We start from the raw sequence: 19,381 nt of genomic DNA, 5'->3' as shown, positions 1-19,381 counted from the left end.
TGTACCCCCCTATGTTTCATGGTATATCTTTTAGTACCGAGTATATTTCCGTCACACATTTTTTACGGTAACCGAAAGAGTGCTTCCCTTCACTTCGATGCTGGTTCAACGCTGTGTAGCGAACTGCTTCAGTTTAAACCTTGGTATTATTACAATTTTCAATGTATAAAGACGCATGATATACATAAACAACCTCGCGAATAAAGTTTACAAAAAAATGTGTTTTAGATTAGAATTTATAACAGCAAAAAAAAAAAGTAAAAATAGTTACCAAGATGAGATTCGAACACACGCCTGCTCACAGCAGGGAAGCCAGAATAATTCAGGCATCCATACCTGATTTTTTCTGTACCCCTTATGGCGTTACCAGATGTTTGTACGCCCAGCACTGTAGGGGGTACAGAATAATTCAGGCATTCATACATGATTTTTTTTGTACCCCCTATGGCGTTGCCAGATGTTTGTACGACCAGCACTGTAGGGAGGGTACAGAATAATTCAGGCATTCATACCTGATTTTTTCTGTACCCCCTATGGCGTTGCCGGATAGTGTACGCCTAGAACTGTAGGGGGGTACAGAATAATTCAGGCATCCATACCTGATTTTTTCTGTACCCCCTATGGCGTTGCCAGATATTTGCACGCCCAGAACTGTAGGGGGTACAGAATAATTCAGGCATACATACCTGATTTTTTCTGTACCCCCTATGGTGTTGCCAGATATTTGCACGCCCAGAACTGTAAGGGGTACAGAATAATTCAGGCATTCATACCTGATTTTTTCTGTACCCCCTATCGCGTTGCCAGATATTGTACGCCTAGAACTGTTGGGGGGTACAGAATATATCAAGCATTAATACCTGATTTTTTCTGTACCCCCTATCGCGTTGCCAGATATTTGCACGCCCAGAACTGTAGGGGGTACAGAATAATTCAGGCATTCATACCTGATTTTTTCTGTACCCCCTATGGCGTTGCCGGATAGTGTACGCCTAGAACTGCAGGGGGGTACAGAATAACTCAGGCATTAATACCTGACGCTTTCTGTACCCCCTATGGCGTTACCAGATATTTGTACGCCCAGAACTGTAGGGGGGTACAGAATAATTCAGGCATTCATACCTGATTTTTTCTGTACCCTCTATGGCGTCGCCAGATATTTGCACGCCCAGAACTGTAGGGGGGTACAGAAAAATTCAGGCATCCATACCTGATTTTTTCTGTACCCCCTGTGGCGGTGCCAGATATTTGCACGCCCAAAACTGTAGGGGGTACAGAATAATTCAGGCAAACATACCTGATTTTTTCTGTACCCCCTATGGCGTTGCCAGATATTGTACGCCTAGAACTGTAGGGGGGTACAGAATAATTTAGGCATTAATACCTGATTTTTTCTGTACCCCCTATGGCGTCGCCTGATATTGTACGTCTAGAACTGTAGGGGGGTACAGAATAATTCAGGCATCCATACCTGATTTTTTCTGTACCCCCCATGGCGTACCCAGATATTTGTACGCCCAGAACTGTAGGGGGTACAGAATAATTCAGGCATTCATACCTGATTTTTTCTGTACCCCCTATCGCGTTGCCAGATATTGTACGCCTAGAACTGTTGGGGGGTACAGAATAATTCAGGCATTAATACCTGACGTTTTCTGTACCCCCTATGGCGTAGCCAGATGTTTGCACGCCCAGAACTGTAGGGGGTACAGAATAATTCAGGCATTAATACCTGACGTTTTCTGTACCCCCTATGGCGTAGCCAGATACTTGCACGCCCAGAACTGTAGGGGGGTACAGAATAATTCAGGCATTCATACCTGATTTTTTCTGTACCCCCTCTGGCGTTGCCGGATACTGTACGCCTAGAACTGCAAGGGGGTACAGAATAATTCAGGCATCCATACCTGATTTTTTCTGTACCCCCCATGGCGTACCCAGATATTTGTACGCCCAGAACTGTAAGGGGGTACAGAATAATTCAGGCATCCATACGTGATTTTTTCTGTATCCCCTATGGCGTTGCCAGATATTTGTACGCCCAGAACTGTAAGGGGTACAGAATAATTCAGGCATACATACCTGATTTTTTCTGTACCCCCTATGGCGTTGCCAGATATTGTACGCCTAGAACTGTAGGGGGGTACAGAATATTTCAGGCATTAATACCTGATTTTTTCTGTACCCGCTATGGCGTTCCCAGATATTTGCACGCCCAGAACTGTAGGGGGGTACAGAATAATTCAGGCATTCATACCTGATTTTTTCTGTACCCCCTGTGGCGTTGCCAGATATTGTACGCCTAAAACTGTAGGGGGTACAGAATAGTTCAGGCATCCATACCTGATTTTTTCTGTACCCCCAATGGCGTACCCAGATATTTGTACGCCCAGAATTGCAGGGGGGTACAGAATAATTCAGGCATCCATACCTGATTTTTTTTGTACCCCGTATGGCGTTGCCAGAGATTGACACGCCCAGAACTGTAGGGGGTACAGAATAATTCAGGCATACATACCTGATTTTTTCTGTAACCCCCATGGCGTACCCAGATATTTGTACGCCCAGAACTGTAGGGGGGTACAGAATAATTCAGGCATTCATACCTGATTTTTTCTGTACCCTCTGTGGCGTTGCCAGATATTGTACGCCTAAAACTGTAGGGGGGTACAGAATAATTCAGGCATCCATACCTGATTTTTTCTGTACCCCCCATGCCGTACCCAGATATTTGTACGCCCAGAACTGCAGGGGGGTACAGAATAATTCAGGCATCCATACCTGATTTTTTCTGTACCCCCCATGGCGTTGCCAGATATTTGCACGCCCAGAACTGTAGGGGGTACAGAATAATTCAGGCATTCATACCTGATTTTCTCTGTACCCCCTATCCCGTTGCCAGATATTGTGCGCCCAGAACTGTTGGGGGGTATAGAAAAATTCAAGCATTAATACCTGATTTTTTCTGTACCCCCTATCGCGTTGCCTGATATTTGCACGCCCAGAACTGTAGGGGGTACAGAATAATTCAGGCATTCATACCTGATTTTTTCTGTACCCCCTATGGCGTTGCCGGATAGTGTACGCCTAGAACTGCAGGGGGGTACAGAATAATTCAGGCATTAATACCTGACGCTTTATGTACCCCCTATGGCGTTGCCAGATATTGTACGCCTAGAACTGTAGGGGGGTACTGAATAATTCAGGCATTAATACCTGATTTTTTTTGTACCCTCTATGGCGTTGCCAGATATTTGCACGCCCAGAACTGTAGGGGGGTACAGAATAATTCAGGCATTCATACCTGATTTTTTCTGTACCCCCTGTGGCGTTGCCAGATATTGTACGCCTAGAACTGTAGGGGGGTACAGAATAATTCAGGCATCCATACCTGATTTTTTCTGTACCTCCCATGGCGTACCCAGATATTTGTACGCCCAGAACTGTAGGGAGGTACAGAATAATTCAGGCATCCATACCTGATTTTTTCTGTACCCCCTATGGCGTTGCCAGAGATTTACACGCCCGGAACTGTGAGGGGTACAGAATAATTCAGGCATACATACCTGATTTTATCTGTACCCCCTATGGCGTTGCCAGATATTGTACGCCTAGAACTGTAGGGGGGTACAGAATAATTCAGGCATTAATACCTGATTTTTTCTGTACCACCTATGGCGTTGCCATATATTGTACGTCTAGAACTGTAGGGGGGTACAGAATAATTCAGGCATCCATACCTGATTTTTTCTGTACCCCCCATGGCGTACCCAGATATTTGTACGCCCAGAACTGTAAGGGGGTACAGAATAATTCAGGCATCCATACCTGATTTTTTCTGTACCCTCTATGGCGTTGCCAGATATTTGCACGCCCAGAACTGTAGGGGGTACAGAATAATTCAGGCATACATACCTGATTTTTTCTGTACTCCCTATGGCGTTGCCAGATATTTGCACGCCCAGAACTGTAGGGGGTACAGAATAAATCAGGCATTCATACCTGATTTTTTCTGTACCCCCTATGGCGTTGCCAGATATTTGCACGCCCAGAACTGTAGGGGGTACAGAATAATTCAGGCATCCATACCTGATTTTTTCTGTACCCCCCATGGCGTACCCAGATATTTGTACGCCCAGAACTGTAGGGGGTACAGAATAATTCAGGCATTCATACCTGATTTTTTCTGTACCCCCTATGGCGTTGCCAGAGATTGACACGCCCAGAACTGTAGGGGGTACAGAATAATTCAGGCATACATACCTGATTTTTTCTGTACCCCCTATGGCGTTGCCAGATATTGTACGCCTAGAACTGTAGGGGGGTACAGAATAATTCAGGCATTAATACCTGATTTTTTCTGTACCCCCTATGGCGTTGCCTGATATTGTACGTCTAGAACTGTAGGGGGGTACAGAATAATTCAGGCATCCATACCTGATTTTTTCTGTACCCCCCATGGCGTACCCAGATATTTGTACGCCCAGAACTGTAGGGGGTTCAGAATAATTCAGGCATTCATACCTGATTTTTTCTGTACCCCCTATCGCGTTGCCAGATATTGTACGCCTAGAACTGTTGGGGGGTACAGAATAATTCAGGCATTAATAACTGACGTTTTCTGTACCCCCTATGGCGTAGCCAGATATTTGCACGCCCAGAACTGTAGGGGGGTACAGAATAATTCAGGCATTCATACCTGATTTTTTCTGTACCCCCTATGGCGTTGCCGGATACTGTACGCCTAGAACTGCAGGGGGGTACAGAATAATTCAGGCATCCATACCTGATTTTTTCTGTACCCCCCATGGCGTACCCAGATATTTGTACGCCCAGAACTGTAGGGGGGTACAGAATAATTCAGGCATCCATACGTGATTTTTTCTGTACCCCCCATGGCGTTGCCAGATATTTGTACGCCCAGAACTGTAGGGGGTACAGAATAATTCAGGCATCCATACCTGATTTTTTCTGTACCCCCCATGGCGTACCCAGATATTTGTACGCCCAGAACTGTAGGGGGGTACAGAATAATTCAGGCATCCATACCTGATTTTTTCTGTACCCCTATGGCGTTGCCAGATATTTGCACGCCCAGAACTGTAGGGGGTACAGAATAATTCAGGCATACATACCTGATTTTTTCTGTACCCACTATGGCGTTGCCAGATATTTGCACGCCCAGAACTGTAGGGGGTACAGAATAATTCAGGCATTCATACCTGATTTTTTCTGTACCCTTTATCGCGTTGCCAGATATTGTACGCCTAGAACTGTTGGGGGGTACAGAATAATTCAAGCATTAATACCTGATTTTTTCTGTAACCCCTATCGCGTTGCCAGATATTTGCACGTCCAGAACTGTAGGGGGTACAGAATAATTCAGGCATTCATACCTGATTTTTTCTGTACCCCCTATGGCGTTGCCGGATAGTGTACGCCTAGAACTGCAGGGGGGTACAGAATAATTCAGGCATCCATACCTGATTTTTTCTGTACCCCCCATGGCGTACACAGATATTTGTACGCCCAGAACTGTAGGGGGGTACAGAATAATTCAGGCATCCATACCTGATTTTTTCTGTACCCCCTATGGCGTTGCCAGAGATTTACACGCCCGGAACTGTAGGGGGTACAGAATAATTCAGGCATTCATACGTGATTTTTTCTGTACCCCCTATGGCGTTGCCGGATAGTGTACGCCTAGAACTGCAGGGGGGTACAGAATAATTCAGACATTAATACCTGACGCCTTCTGTACCCCCTATGGCGTTACCAGATATTTGTACGCCCAGAACTGCAGGGGGGTACAGAATAATTCAGGCATTAATACCTGACGTTTTCTGTACCCCCTATGGCGTAGCCAGATATTGTACGCCTAGAACTGTTGGGGGGTACAGAATAATTCAGGCATTAATAACTGACGTTTTCTGTACCCCCTATGGCGTAGCCAGATATTTGCACGCCCAGAACTGTAGGGGGGTACAGAATAATTCAGGCATTCATACCTGATTTTTTCTGTACCCCCTATGGCGTTGCCGGATACTGTACGCCTAGAACTGCAGGGGGGTACAGAATAATTCAGGCATCCATACCTGATTTTTTCTGTACCCCCCATGGCGTACCCAGATATTTGTACGCCCAGAACTGTAGGGGGGTACAGAATAATTCAGGCATCCATACGTGATTTTTTCTGTACCCCCCATGGCGTTGCCAGATATTTGTACGCCCAGAACTGTAGGGGGTACAGAATAATTCAGGCATCCATACCTGATTTTTTCTGTACCCCCCATGGCGTACCCAGATATTTGTACGCCCAGAACTGTAGGGGGGTACAGAATAATTCAGGCATCCATACCTGATTTTTTCTGTACCCCTATGGCGTTGCCAGATATTTGCACGCCCAGAACTGTAGGGTACAGAATAATTCAGGCATTCATACCGGATTTTTTCTGTACCCCCTATGGCGTTGCCGGATAGTGTACGCCTAGAACTGTAGGGGAGGTACAGAATAATTCAGGCATTAATACCTGATTTTTTCTGTACCCTCTATGGCGTTGCCAGATATTTGCACGCCCAGAACTGTAGGGGGTACAGAATAATTCAGGCATACATACCTGATTTTTTCTGTACCCCCTATGGCGTTGCCAGATATTTGCACGCCCAGAACTGTAGGGGGTACAGAATAAATCAGGCATTCATACCTGATTTTTTCTGTACCCCCTATGGCGTTGCCAGATATTTGCACGCCCAGAACTGTAGGGGGTACAGAATAATTCAGGCATCCATACCTGATTTTTTCTGTACCCCCCATGGCGTACCCAGATATTTGTACGCCCAGAACTGTAGGGGGTACAGAATAATTCAGGCATTCATACCTGATTTTTTCTGTACCCCCTATGGCGTTGCCAGAGATTGACACGCCCAGAACTGTAGGGGGTACAGAATAATTCAGGCATACATACCTGATTTTTTCTGTACCCCCTATGGCGTTGCCAGATATTGTACGCCTAGAACTGTGGGGGGGTACAGAATAATTCAGGCATTAATACCTGATTTTTTCTGTACCCCCTATGGCGTTGCCTGATATTGTACGTCTAGAACTGTAGGGGGGTACAGAATAATTCAGGCATCCATACCTGATTTTTTCTGTACCCCCCATGGCGTACCCAGATATTTGTACGCCCAGAACTGTAGGGGGTTCAGAATAATTCAGGCATTCATACCTGATTTTTTCTGTACCCCCTATCGCGTTGCCAGATATTGTACGCCTAGAACTGTTGGGGGGTACAGAATAATTCAGGCATTAATAACTGACGTTTTCTGTACCCCCTATGGCGTAGCCAGATATTTGCACGCCCAGAACTGTAGGGGGGTACAGAATAATTCAGGCATTCATACCTGATTTTTTCTGTACCCCCTATGGCGTTGCCGGATACTGTACGCCTAGAACTGCAGGGGGGTACAGAATAATTCAGGCATCCATACCTGATTTTTTCTGTACCCCCCATGGCGTACCCAGATATTTGTACGCCCAGAACTGTAGGGGGGTACAGAATAATTCAGGCATCCATACGTGATTTTTTCTGTACCCCCCATGGCGTTGCCAGATATTTGTACGCCCAGAACTGTAGGGGGTACAGAATAATTCAGGCATCCATACCTGATTTTTTCGAATCTTAATTGAAAATGTCTATATTGAATGATTTTTAAGAAGATATTGAGTGCAAAAAATGCAACCAACAACTCTGAAGTGTATTGATATGCTCTGTGGCAATTCTCCCTCAGACCAACGTCCACCTATTTAAAAGTTTCTACCAGTACCACCTAACCCTGAAGAACATACATAACATCGAAGGATAAAATTAGATTAATTTTAGGCAAATGTATAGGTCTGGTAAACTGAGCCACTTTGAGCCACCATTGTACATCCTTAATAGAAAATTCTGACAGAAAAAATCAAAACTCTCCATGGCCTACCTTAAGTCCTAGGTTGTTATCTCTTTCCAAAGACTTATATAATGTGACTTGCCATACTTCATGGCATTGAAGACAGAAATTAATGTTCCGATAATTCTTCAAACAAACCTGGGGTGAGGCATGCACAACAAGTCCTTACATTAGACTCCTTTTTTTTGACCCTTTCATTGATTAAGGCTATTGTCATCTGAGCAGAGTTTAACACAAACACTAAAAACTATGCATTGGGCAGACACTAGAACTGACTTGTTTGGATGTATATATAGTAAATCTTAAGCTGCTCAGAAATGAGACAGTAGCCCCAATGTTTCTTTGGCATGATTCACAAGTGTCAAGTTTCGAAAGAGCTTAGCTACTGCTAAAAACGTAAACAACAGAATTCATCTATTAGTTTTACGTCTTTCGGGACATGTTTGTAATTTTTAATGTATATAATCGTAATACAGTTTTAGTAATTCATTTTACTTGATGATGTAGTAATATGCAACGAAAAAGTTCGTATTTTAGTCAATTATAGCTAGCTAATATGTTCTGAAAGAATTTTGTTTTAATATGAATATGGAGTATATAAAACACAATCAAGGGGGCTGTAAGTCAACAAATATAATATGTATTGTAATACATTGTCACTAAGCTAAATGTGAACAAATATGTGGCTGTAATATATACATTTTCACTAACCTATATCCCTATAATAGCTTTGTGTACAGTCAGCACAGCGAACTCCGCCATCTTTAACGCAATAGCCGGACAAATATTTGATACTTAAAGTAATTAGTCACAACTACGGGGGGGGCAGAATATTCTAGGGGGGCAGAATATTCTACCACACACCGGTTGGAACACAGTATACACGTGGAAAAACGTTTTTGGTAAGATTGTTTTTATTTGCTGCTGTAGTTGTTTTATTTATTTGTAAAAAATGAATGTCATGTAGGGTGCGGTGTCCAATGTGTCAGGAAAAATATTAGTATTCCAAATATTGTCAAATGTCTAGTTAACAGTCAGGGGAAGGTGGAACTGGACAAAGCTAAAAACAAAACAACAACAACAGAACAAACCATAAGGAACAAAGAAAAATGTTTTAATATAAAGTTTCCTCCCAATCCAAAACAACCTAATTTCAAAACACTCATACAACATCAGTATTTAAGAAAATATAGATGGATAGATGCCATTGTGACGTTATTTGTTTACTTTTCAGTGGTAAGCTTCTTGGCTCTGGCATTTGCGTGGCAGGAAAGAGATGCTACGATTTCGTCAAAAGAGGTCTTTTACTGTGAATTTCTATTATCTATTGTCAAGTGTAGCTAAACGGATGTCTTCTGATTTATTTGATCTCATTTAAAGTCCTAAAAGAATGCCGTTGTGTGAAGAAATAAACTGACCTAGCGTCATCTTTTTTTCCTGCAACGCAAATGCAAAGCCAAAAGAGCTTCCCACTGAAAATGTAAACAACAGAATTCATCTATATAACTATATTTTTTATACTCTGTAGTTTAGCACAAAGATCCCTTCCCTTGACAGCGATTCAATATGGGGTGAGTAAATTTTACCATGGCCCCAGGTTAACCCAATCTATGTGAGGAAAGTTTGGTAAATAGAACATTATGGCCCGTTGGAGGTTGCAACAAAGAGTTGTCTGGTGGAGCACAGACTTTAATTGGCTCTGAAAAGCTGAAAATGACCATTTAATACTCTAGGACTTCTCATCTAAACTATGGCCCCTCCTTGAAATAATAGACAGGAAATATTCCTTGATATTTGTGAAGCATGCAAAATGTTCACATTTCTTTCTTTTCGATTTTGGAATTGAAAAATTACTAGTTTTTTTTTTGCAGTGGAGCAAATTGGACTTTGAAACCCTGCTCTCTCATAGTTAAACCAACAAAAAGTGTCTGATGACATCATGACATTATTTGGCATGGGCAAACGTCTAAATTATAGGGGTTTCACAACTGTTGGTGTTTGTGTTTCCCACAACTTAATTATGTATTTAGCTATCAAATTAAACTTCAAAACACAAAGTTTTACTAGAATTTATACAAAAAGAGTCTATTATATAATTAAATTTCGATCATTTTTCTAACAAACGTGATTACGTCAAATTACCACAATGTATTTGCTGCTTATGCACGAGCTCTTATTTAAGATCACTATCAGATTGGATTGGCACCAACTTGCATTGCATTTCTAAACAAAACTATATCAATATGTCAGAAAAAAGTGACTGAATTGGGTTAAAAAATCTTTATTAGCATTAATGTGATTAAATATCTGAAAATTATCCTTTTTTTCTTTAACAAGTGAGAATGATTTCAACTTAATAATTTTATTAACCAATCAGATTCTAGAAATTACAATTATATATCTTTGATTGTTTGGATAACAGATACAAGTGAAAGTTTTTTTCCATGTTGCTTTGGGATTCTTCCAAACTAGCTAAATTTAATCTCCTGACTGGCCTTACTTATGAAGCCAGTTTCTACTATTGATTCAGGATTAACCTCAATTATTTTTGTAACTCAGCTAATTATTTTTGAAACCTGGCCTATCGCATGGCGAACAGTCGGCATGGCACTTTTATATGTTTTCATCATTCATGCTAAACGATTACACATGTTAATTTTTCTTTTCTTCACATTTAGAAGCATCATGTCACTTGTTTATTCGCTTCTAATCTGGTTTTTTATCCTCGCTCTTACAATTTATTTCCTGTTCAAGCTAGCTTTTGTGCAGTCAATAGCGAAAAGCCTACTTAAAAAGTTTTTAGCATGGGATACCAGTCGCTTGGCTAAGAATAAAGCCCAACAAAAAGACATCCAGAAAATGAATCAGGAGTTATTCAGTAGCATGGAGGAAGTGATTGAACAGGTAGGAGGAGGACCAGTGCTGGAACTTGGAGCTGGTAGTTGCGCTAACTTGGAACACTACCCTAAAGGTGTTAGGTTAATGACAATTGACTTGAATGAGAATTTCAAGTCCTATTTAAACGAAAGTTTAGAGAAAAATAAGCATGTTACGTTGGAGAAATATTTGATTGGAAATGTTGAAGATATGAGTGGATTAATTGCTGATAACTCATGCAGTTGTGTAGTAAGCTCGCTCTTGCTTTGTTGTGTTCAAGACCAAACCAAAGCTTTAAATGAAATCATGAGAGTTTTGAAGCCAGGAGGTCGATTCTACTTCAAAGAACATATTGCTGCAGAGCGTGGAACCTGGACGAGGTATGCACAAGAAACAATGAATGATACGTGGGCAGCTTTGCGATCGAATTGTAATGTCACGCGAAATACTGATAAAGTCATTGGAAGTTTCGGTTTTAAAGGATTGACGGCGTCCATAGTTTATCGTCCTATACCAAAAATGTATTTTTTTGCAAAAAAAACATACTTGGGATATGCAGACAAGCCTTTGACATGAAACAGATTTCTGAATCTTTGTAGAATTAATTTACGAATTTCGACCTTGTGAGAATTTATCTTAAATCATTTTTTATCTTTCTTTTTACCATGGTCTTGTTGCTAGAAGAATCCTTTACAAATATTAATATATTAATACAAACGTTTATGCTATTTCCGGCGCTATGCGAAGAGTATTTGTTTGATTTCCAAATCCTATTGGTCCTGTATTTCTTACAACTTTCGTTCAACCACATACCCAATATCTTTTTCTTATTATTATTTTTGTTTTCAATAGTTTTAAAACATTTTGAGAGAATTAAGCTCTCCTTAATAAGTTCGTTTGTTTTAAATTCTCAATTTCCTTGCTTTTTGTATGGAATAATATTGCTTCCGCTGAACCCCTGGGCTTTCCGGGTTTTTTTCTCTCTGGGATTTCGTGGGAAATAAGAGAATTTATTTTCGCGGATTTAGTGTTGAAGTTAAGCGTTGTGCTAATTAATTTATTTGAATTATGTTTTTTTTCGCAAAATTGGTTTGCTATTGGTTGACTTGAATTCGAGCCTTACGTCTAAACTTTCGTATGCGAGAAACTACATTTTGATATCCTTAAAGAAAGCTTAAGTTTAATGGACAAAATATATTGAAACAAGACAGCTCATTTTGAAGTTCGAAGTTCGCCGCCATAATCACGTAGGCTATTCTATATTTTAAAGAAGAGGCGAACTGCGCTGCTGCACGGCTGCTGAATAAAAGTTTATGATAAGCGTTGATTTTAAGGACCAGACTGATTGCCTTTCTCGCCTGCTCTATAAACTATAACTATAAACCACACATCATATTGTTTACATTTTTGTGAGTGCTGAATTATTTATAATTGAGTACTTTTACTCGTTTGTCAAACGGGTGGCTAAATTAAAAAACAATTTTTATTGTTATTGTCATGGGGTCAATGTACATATGATTTAATAAAAAAAGTTAAAGATCAAAATGGCAAAAGTATTAAGGATACGGTAACCCCCTTCAGGGTCATTTTTTTAAAAAAAATATTTTTTTTAATTTTGATTCTTTGGTATAATTTCCTGATATTTTTTAAAAAAGAATCAAAAATATTTATTGTTAAGAGTGATAAAATGAAGAAAAATCTTCTTTATTTTTTAGTGTTTTCAAAAGTGTGCTCAAAGTTTAAAATTCCTTAAATATATTTAATCTGTATAATAATTAAAAAGAGTTATGCAGAACGAATAAAAAATTGCATCCCTACATATAACATAGGAAACATTAACACTTTAATAATCTATACAAATATATTGTTATTTATCATCTATACCTTTTTAATTTATTTCTTTATTTTTTTCGTTTTTATTCTGTTATGTTATGTTATCGTGTTGTCTGTTTAACAATAACTAGACCCAAAGTTCTGCGAAAATACTTTGCCTTTAATTTGAAATAAAATATTCACGTTTAAGTGTGTGTAACTATGATTCTTGCAGGTAAAAGCAAAGATCTTTGATTTGCTTTTTCTCGAAATAAAATTTTCAGTCGTAACGGTATATATTTTTGTCGAACACTCCCCTCCATCTTGTCGAAATTGTACGAAAACAAGTTTGTTGCGACAATTATATCTTTGGCTACAAAGCTTTGCTTTTTTTAACGCAGAAAGTGAGGAAATATCGAGTTATTGATCTATCATGCATAAAATGATAAATCTGTCATAAAACTATGGCGCGCCTGAGGGGACAAAATTAAAAAAACCCAAAAAATAAACAAAAAAACTTTTTTCCAAGAAAAAAACATTTTTGATATTAAAATATATTAAAAAATACGAAAAAAAATTTTTTTTCGCAATTTTTTTTCTTTTTAGTTGAAAAAAATTATTACTTTTTTCAAAAAATGTTTTTTTCTTTTTTTGTGGCACCTGTCAATCAATCAATCAAAATTTCGACAAGTATGACTGTTCGGCATTTTATTTAAAATTTTGCGCAAAAATGAAGATGTTAGAAAAACAATGATGGCGGTATATGTTCCACATGTTACAGCTGCAATTACGTTTCTAAATGGTTTAGAAAGAAACAGGTTTTTGCCCTTGAATGAAATCGGGCAGGAAATTTACAACATTCAGTTTGACGAAATTATATGGAATTTAGCATCAATATACTTAGAGTACTTACAAGTGCCTGATATAAGTGATCGTATACCAAAAGTTATTAGGTCACTACAAAATTTTTATGAAGAACTAGTGAAACATCGTTGTCGAGGTGGTGATAAAAGCAATGCTTACATTAGTCCTAGAGCTGTGACTGGTGAGGTTGGCAGACCAAAGTATGAAGTGCCAAAGGAACAAGTCATTAGCTTGAAAAAGATCGGATATCAATGGAAGGACATTGCTCAAATGCTTGGTATTAGTATCAAAACACTCCGTCGTCGTCGTAAAGAATTTGATTTACCTTTTGGAGAAGCAGAATATTCAGACATAACTGATCAACAACTCGATGAAATAGTTCGAGAAGTGCTTTTGATACTCCCAAATTGCGGCGAAAGAATGGTAATAGGTGCAATTACCAGCAAACATATTAAGGTGAAAAGAGAAAGATTGCGACAATCAATCATGAGGGTAGACGCGTTGAGCAGGGTGATGAGACGAAGGAATTGTATACAAAGAAGGAGGTACAATGTGAAATCTCCAAATTCGCTGTGGTAAGTAAGTTTCCCTAATTAACAAACGGTGTTTGCGTTATGCCCATATCCATTTCTTAAAATATTCTTTTAGGCATATGGATGGTCATCATAAGTTAATTAGATGGCGCATTGTGTTTCACGGATGTATAGATGGTTATTCAAGATTAGTAACATTTCTCAGATGTAATTCAAATAACAGAAGCACTACCGTATTAGATCTATTTCTGGAAGCCATCAATAAATACAATGTCCCTAGGAGAATTCGCACTGACCACGGTACAGAAAATATTGAAGTGGCACGATGGATGCTGGGACACTTTGGTGTGGCCAGTAAGCCTGTCATAACTGGACTATCAGTGCATAATCAAAGAATCGAAAGGCTTTGGCGCGACTTAGTCATACAGGTGGTTGATTATTTTAAAGGCATTTTTTATTTCATGGAGCAGCAAGAAATGTTAGACCCCGTAAATGATGTAGATTTGTACGCATTGCATAGCGTGTTTTTGCCTAGAATTAATCGTGCTTGCGAGAAATTTGTGAAGCAGTGGAATAATCATCCTTTATCAACTGAAGGCAATAGAACGCCGTATCAGCTGTGGACTCAAGGCATGTATATGAACTGGCATTCTTCTGATAACGGTTTGAGACAGATAATGGAGGAAAATGAAAACATTGGTACACATGGAGTCGAACTTGACGGTCCAGCTCCTTTAATAGATTCGATCAACAACGTAAATGTTCCTGAGATAGCTCTGAATTTACCAGACAATTTTATGCAAAATATTGACCCGCTTTCTGAAGACCACAATCACGGAATAAACTTGTACATTCAAACTCGTGAATTATTGGTACATGCGCTATGATAAGCTGATGTACGGTCGAATAACAAACAAACGATTTTAAGCTCTCGCGATGAAACATAAGGGTCAAAAAATTAATTCGGTTGGTGGGTTGGCGTTTATTTGGCACTTGATAGTAGGAGTATGTAAAGTTAAAAAGTTGTTAATTTTTAACAGAGACAAAAATGTATTTTAGTGTATCAAAGAAATACTTTAATCAGAAGTTCACATTTACTCGTATTAAATAACAAAAACTTTAGTAATCACTAACAAAACATAGTATCCTACACATATATTTTTCACTAACGTAAAAAACTTTCAGGCCTTTTATTGTTATTAGCATTATGAAAATTAGTTAAGTCAATAAGTCTCCTTTTTATATAACGAAAAGTAAAGAAAAACTGCAGAAATGCAAAATAAAAAATAATGTCAACATATAATATAACAATCTTTTTATATAATATATAATAATCTTATATAATAATCTTTTTAAACTTCCAGGTTTGTATAACTTTGGACGTTTTAGGACGGCAAAAAGAAAAAAAACCATGTATATATATATTAAAAACTCACAAACGTCCAAAACCCTGTCCTTGTAATCGTAAGGTAGCATCAATTGCCTTTTTGAAATCGTTATATGCATCATGACAAATTGGAATCGAAAGTATCGAAAGACACGTATCTGCATCAGGCAATGGTTTACCTCTCCTGTTGAACTTTAGAGTAACGCCATTTTCTAAAGGAACTGGCGAAGAGCAACGAAATACTAATAGGTCTTTTGTTGTGATAGCTAAAATAAAAAGAAGCTGCAAATTTTACACCCATAAGAAATACATCAACTTGCAAACAATATTAAAAATACAAATTATAGTCCTATAAAAAATTGGAAAAATTTTCTAGAAAGTAAAAATGTAAAGTAGAATGATGACACATATTCCTTCTCCACGTATCAATCGATCAAGTAATATGTAAAAATATTCCCTTTTTGGACCATCTGCATCCATGCCTTCTTCTCCATTTTCGAAGGTTACTTCTGGGAAGTAAGATATGTCAATTTGACCACGTTTATGTTGAATTAAAGTGGTTTTTAAATATGTATCTGACCTGTTGATTGAAATTTTTTGTTTGTTCCCTGTTGCCGCATGAATTGTACGAATATCAACCAAATTCTTCATCACAAATTCTGTACTGCAGCCAAGTTTTTTTTCTGATTGTTCAAGCACAAGATCCTTTGATGAACTTTGAGATGATGACTCAATTTGGCCTGTTGAAGTATAGTTATTTACATCTTTAATTAATCCAAATGCTGGCGTTTCTAATAATCCATCGTCACTGTCAGATTTAACCTTTTCTTCTTCTTCATAGCAATTGATGAATGCACTAAAATAACTTTTAGTTATGTCAATTAAAGACCTGATATATATGCACCCGTTTATACCAGGAGAAGACAAATGCTTTAAAACTTTTCCATTTATGTTATTTATGCCTGAAGGATTCATTAATTTTTTATGTACAGGTTTCATAAATGAAAATTGATTCTTGCTTGGAAGTTTATCTTGGAACTTTTCAAAAATCGTTTCTCTGATTTCCTCCTCCTGAGCTTCAAGTAAAACTTCGAAGGCATTAACAATAAATCCTGATGATTGTAAATGTTCCTTCAATTCACCTTTCGGTATAACTTTAATCTTTGGTGAAGGAATTAACACAAGATCTTTCATGAATGTTGCAGATTTCCTTCGCTTAGAAGTATTACTATTGGTATTAGTAAAAGGTCTCTTGGTGGAAGATGGTAATCGTCTGCTGAGAGTGTTCCGATCTGCGTGTTCTAAAATAATTCAAAAATGACATTACAAAGGTCACAAAAATAGCTGTTACCCATACCAGCTCTTTCGGGAAAAATATATATTGTAGTCATTGCAACTTGGTTTTTAGCTAGATTGCTACTAGCTATATAAGTCACAAAACCAAAAAACTGAAAGTGGTTTGTGAAACAAAATAACGTAGCTTTTTACCATTTTTCTCTTGTCTATTTGGACGGAAGAGTAAATGTACAGCTTCTTCAACATTGTTTGATTCGCTGTTCTGCTCGGGCTTCTTTTTGTGCTGTTCCAAAGCACGAACAAGGTTGCTGAGGCCTTCAAGTGCAGAGCTCATGTTGTTTTCTTTCTGCGCCATTTTAGGAGTGCCACAGGAGGGCGAACAAAGTAATAATTTGCAGAACAGGTTACGCTGTCGAACAAAAATGATTGATTGATAGAGCCTGGCCGTCGGACAAAAATGTTCTCCAACTGTTTTTCATTTTTTTTCAAAAAAATGAACAATAAAATAAATCAAATTGTTTTTATATCTTTTTGTTTATTCGTTGTTGTTTTTTCATTATTATTTTTTAAAAATTTCAAAAAATAAGTATTTTCTTCAAAAAAACTGTTTTTTTACAAAAATATTCTTTTTTTAAATAACAAAATATTTTTTTAATTTTGTCCCCTCAGGCGCGCCATATAAAACAGCTATTGTGACACAAAATATGCTATATTTTTGGAACCACGTGTTGTTTTGAGTAAAAAAAGCAAAATTTTTTAAAGGTGAATAAGAGCTTCGCAATGATATTTTTTTCGACGAACAAAAATTTTACTGAGGGAAGTGTTAGACAAAATGAACTGGAACGGTGAATTTTTGTATATAATATTTTTTCTACTTTTTGGATCATCATTCTATAGATAATTTATTTGGCTTTCAGAACATATATTTGCTAGGGTTAATATAGCGCACAGAGGGGATATTTTAAATATACTGAGTATGTGTCTCAGGGTGTTACCGTATCCTTAAACAAAATGTAAAGAACATATCTTTATTATTTTGTACTACTTAACTTGCGAATAAAATAGCGAGTAAAGATAAAGAAAGTAAAAAACCAAAGAAGAAATATGAAGCCACCATATTGCACGTTCGATTTGTTATTGAAGGTCTGTATATATCTTTAATAATAGCCGTATTCCGTCTGTCTGTCTCTGCGCGGACCCCCGCTGAGTTATAAAATGATGTTACGGAAACACGAATATCAAATGCGATATATCTTTATCCACTTTGTTGCGACGGGTAAAGTTGAAGGACTGGCGACCCCGTGGATTTTTCCACGGGCTAACGGCTAGTCCCTATAATAATAGCCGTCGTCTGTCTGTCTCTGCGCGGACCCCCCGCTGAGTTAGAAAATGATGTTACGGAAACACGAATATCAAATACGATACATTTTTATCCACTTTGTTGCGACGGGTAAATATAATGGACGGACGAACCCGTGTATTTTTCCACGGGCAACGACTAGTCTATATTATAATGCCCGTATACGTCTGTCCGTCTCTCACGCAAAATGGCAGCTTAGCTGCGCAATACCGAGAAGCACGCAATACAGTATAAAAAGGACGGGCGTACACGTGGAATTTCCACGGGTTAACAACTAGTTTATTCAAATTTGGCGCCATTTCATGATAAAAAACTTTATCCTTCGAAGTTGGTAGCATGTTGTGGAAAAGGGATTCAAACATGAAAAAATATTGTTGTTGGTTATGACAGATATTTCTTTAGTTCAAAGAAGTTTAAACGAAGGTTATAAAAAGCTGTCACTACTATAGTACGTAAAATATTCTTGGTTATCTCAAGTCAAAGCTGTTATTTTTGATGGTTTTTAAAAAGTACATTTAAAACCTACTTATTTTCACCCCGTACAGCCATGGAATTTCTGTAAAAATGTTGTTAGAAAGATAGCTAGTCGTGAAATATAGTTTTTTAATTGGTATTATAGTAGATTAGCAGATTTTAGGATTTAGAAATCTCTATATATTTTTCTCTCGCTTAAAATTTCTTTTCTGGCTGCCACAAAATAATTCCTTGTTCGCCTCTCCTTTAAATATAGTTCTACTTTCTTGTAAAAGCCATTATCAGTACATTAACGGAATTAAGTATTTTTAAAAAAAATTGAGGCTGTAACAATTTCCACTAATTTCTGAAAGTAATTTTCAAAAATAGCTTTATTGACACAATGGCACCTTTTCGACATTTTGCAAAGTTGGAAAACATAAACTTAGAATCCTCTGCAGAGACGCGTAGGTTACATAGAGAGCATTAAAAATAATAGTCAACCCGTCTGTTCCACAAAATAATCCACGTCGGGGTCTACATTCGTCCCTAAATGTGAGAAAACTGGTCATGCTGACGTTATCAACAGTTTGTTTTTTTGAAACTATATGTATCAAACCATTTAACCTAACATTCTACTGTCCACTGTAAATATTTACAAGAGAACTTGACAAGTGCGATTAGAGTGAAAATGATTTTCCCAATCCCAAGAGTACCGTTGTTTTGGCCTGGAGAAAACAAAAGATCAAATGCCACCGAAGGTTAGGACCAAAATTTAACTTTATACAAAAAAAACAGAATAATACCGAGAAAATACCGCGAAAAAATATACACTTCAAAATAAACAAG

The 19,381-nt window shown here is 38.2% G+C and overlaps 3 protein-coding genes across 5 annotated transcripts; 2 read left to right on the top strand and 1 right to left on the bottom strand.

Moving 5' to 3' along the window:
* Positions 1–8,728: 8,728 nt before the first annotated feature.
* LOC130645789 (N6-adenosine-methyltransferase TMT1A-like) lies at positions 8,729–11,557 on the top strand. 2 transcript variants are annotated; one of them, XM_057451889.1, is made up of 2 exons: positions 8,729–8,852; positions 10,629–11,557. In XM_057451889.1, exon 2 carries the CDS (start codon positions 10,636–10,638, stop codon positions 11,401–11,403), a length of 768 nt encoding a protein of 255 aa, XP_057307872.1. In that variant the 5' UTR covers positions 8,729–8,852; positions 10,629–10,635; the 3' UTR covers positions 11,404–11,557. The 2 variants fall into 2 exon arrangements, with proteins under 2 accessions (XP_057307872.1, XP_057307871.1); XM_057451888.1 differs by lacking the exon at positions 8,729–8,852 and adding an exon at positions 9,499–9,521.
* Positions 11,558–13,370: 1,813 nt separating this feature from the next.
* On the top strand, positions 13,371–15,127 carry LOC130645787 (uncharacterized). Its single transcript, XM_057451885.1, has 2 exons — positions 13,371–14,078; positions 14,152–15,127. Exons 1-2 carry the CDS (start codon positions 13,390–13,392, stop codon positions 14,921–14,923), a joined length of 1,461 nt encoding a protein of 486 aa, XP_057307868.1. The 5' UTR covers positions 13,371–13,389; the 3' UTR covers positions 14,924–15,127.
* A 136-nt stretch (positions 15,128–15,263) lies between these two features.
* Positions 15,264–17,235, bottom strand: LOC130645788 (uncharacterized). 2 transcript variants are annotated; one of them, XM_057451887.1, is made up of 3 exons: positions 16,912–17,235; positions 16,004–16,724; positions 15,264–15,689 (listed from the first exon to the last, which is right to left on the bottom strand). In XM_057451887.1, exons 1-3 carry the CDS (start codon positions 17,072–17,074, stop codon positions 15,599–15,601), a joined length of 975 nt encoding a protein of 324 aa, XP_057307870.1. In that variant the 5' UTR covers positions 17,075–17,235; the 3' UTR covers positions 15,264–15,598. The 2 variants fall into 2 exon arrangements, with proteins under 2 accessions (XP_057307870.1, XP_057307869.1); XM_057451886.1 differs by having other exon boundaries at positions 15,264–16,724; positions 16,912–17,231.
* Between the last annotated feature and the right edge of the window lie 2,146 nt (positions 17,236–19,381).

Source organism: Hydractinia symbiolongicarpus, chromosome 5, assembly GCF_029227915.1.
Source record: "Hydractinia symbiolongicarpus strain clone_291-10 chromosome 5, HSymV2.1, whole genome shotgun sequence".
NCBI classification, from domain to species: Eukaryota; Metazoa; Cnidaria; class Hydrozoa; order Anthoathecata; family Hydractiniidae; genus Hydractinia; species Hydractinia symbiolongicarpus.
The sequence above is the reverse complement of the archived record's forward strand: the minus strand, read 5'-3'. Positions and strand labels throughout refer to the sequence as shown.

What these genes read in the sequence shown, in the direction of transcription:
- LOC130645787 (XM_057451885.1), top strand. Translation starts at nt 13,390, where the DNA reads ATGATGGCGGTATATGTTCCACATGTTACAGCTGCAATTACGTTTCTA. An exon ending in AAATCTCCAAATTCGCTGTG is followed by an intron (nt 14,079 to 14,151) that starts GTAAGTAAGTTT and finishes ATATTCTTTTAG; the next exon opens with GCATATGGATGGTCATCATA.
- LOC130645788 (XM_057451886.1), bottom strand. Translation starts at nt 17,074, where the DNA reads ATGGCGCAGAAAGAAAACAACATGAGCTCTGCACTTGAAGGCCTCAGC. An exon ending in AAATAGACAAGAGAAAAATG is followed by an intron (nt 16,725 to 16,911) that starts GTAAAAAGCTAC and finishes GAATTATTTTAG; the next exon opens with AACACGCAGATCGGAACACT.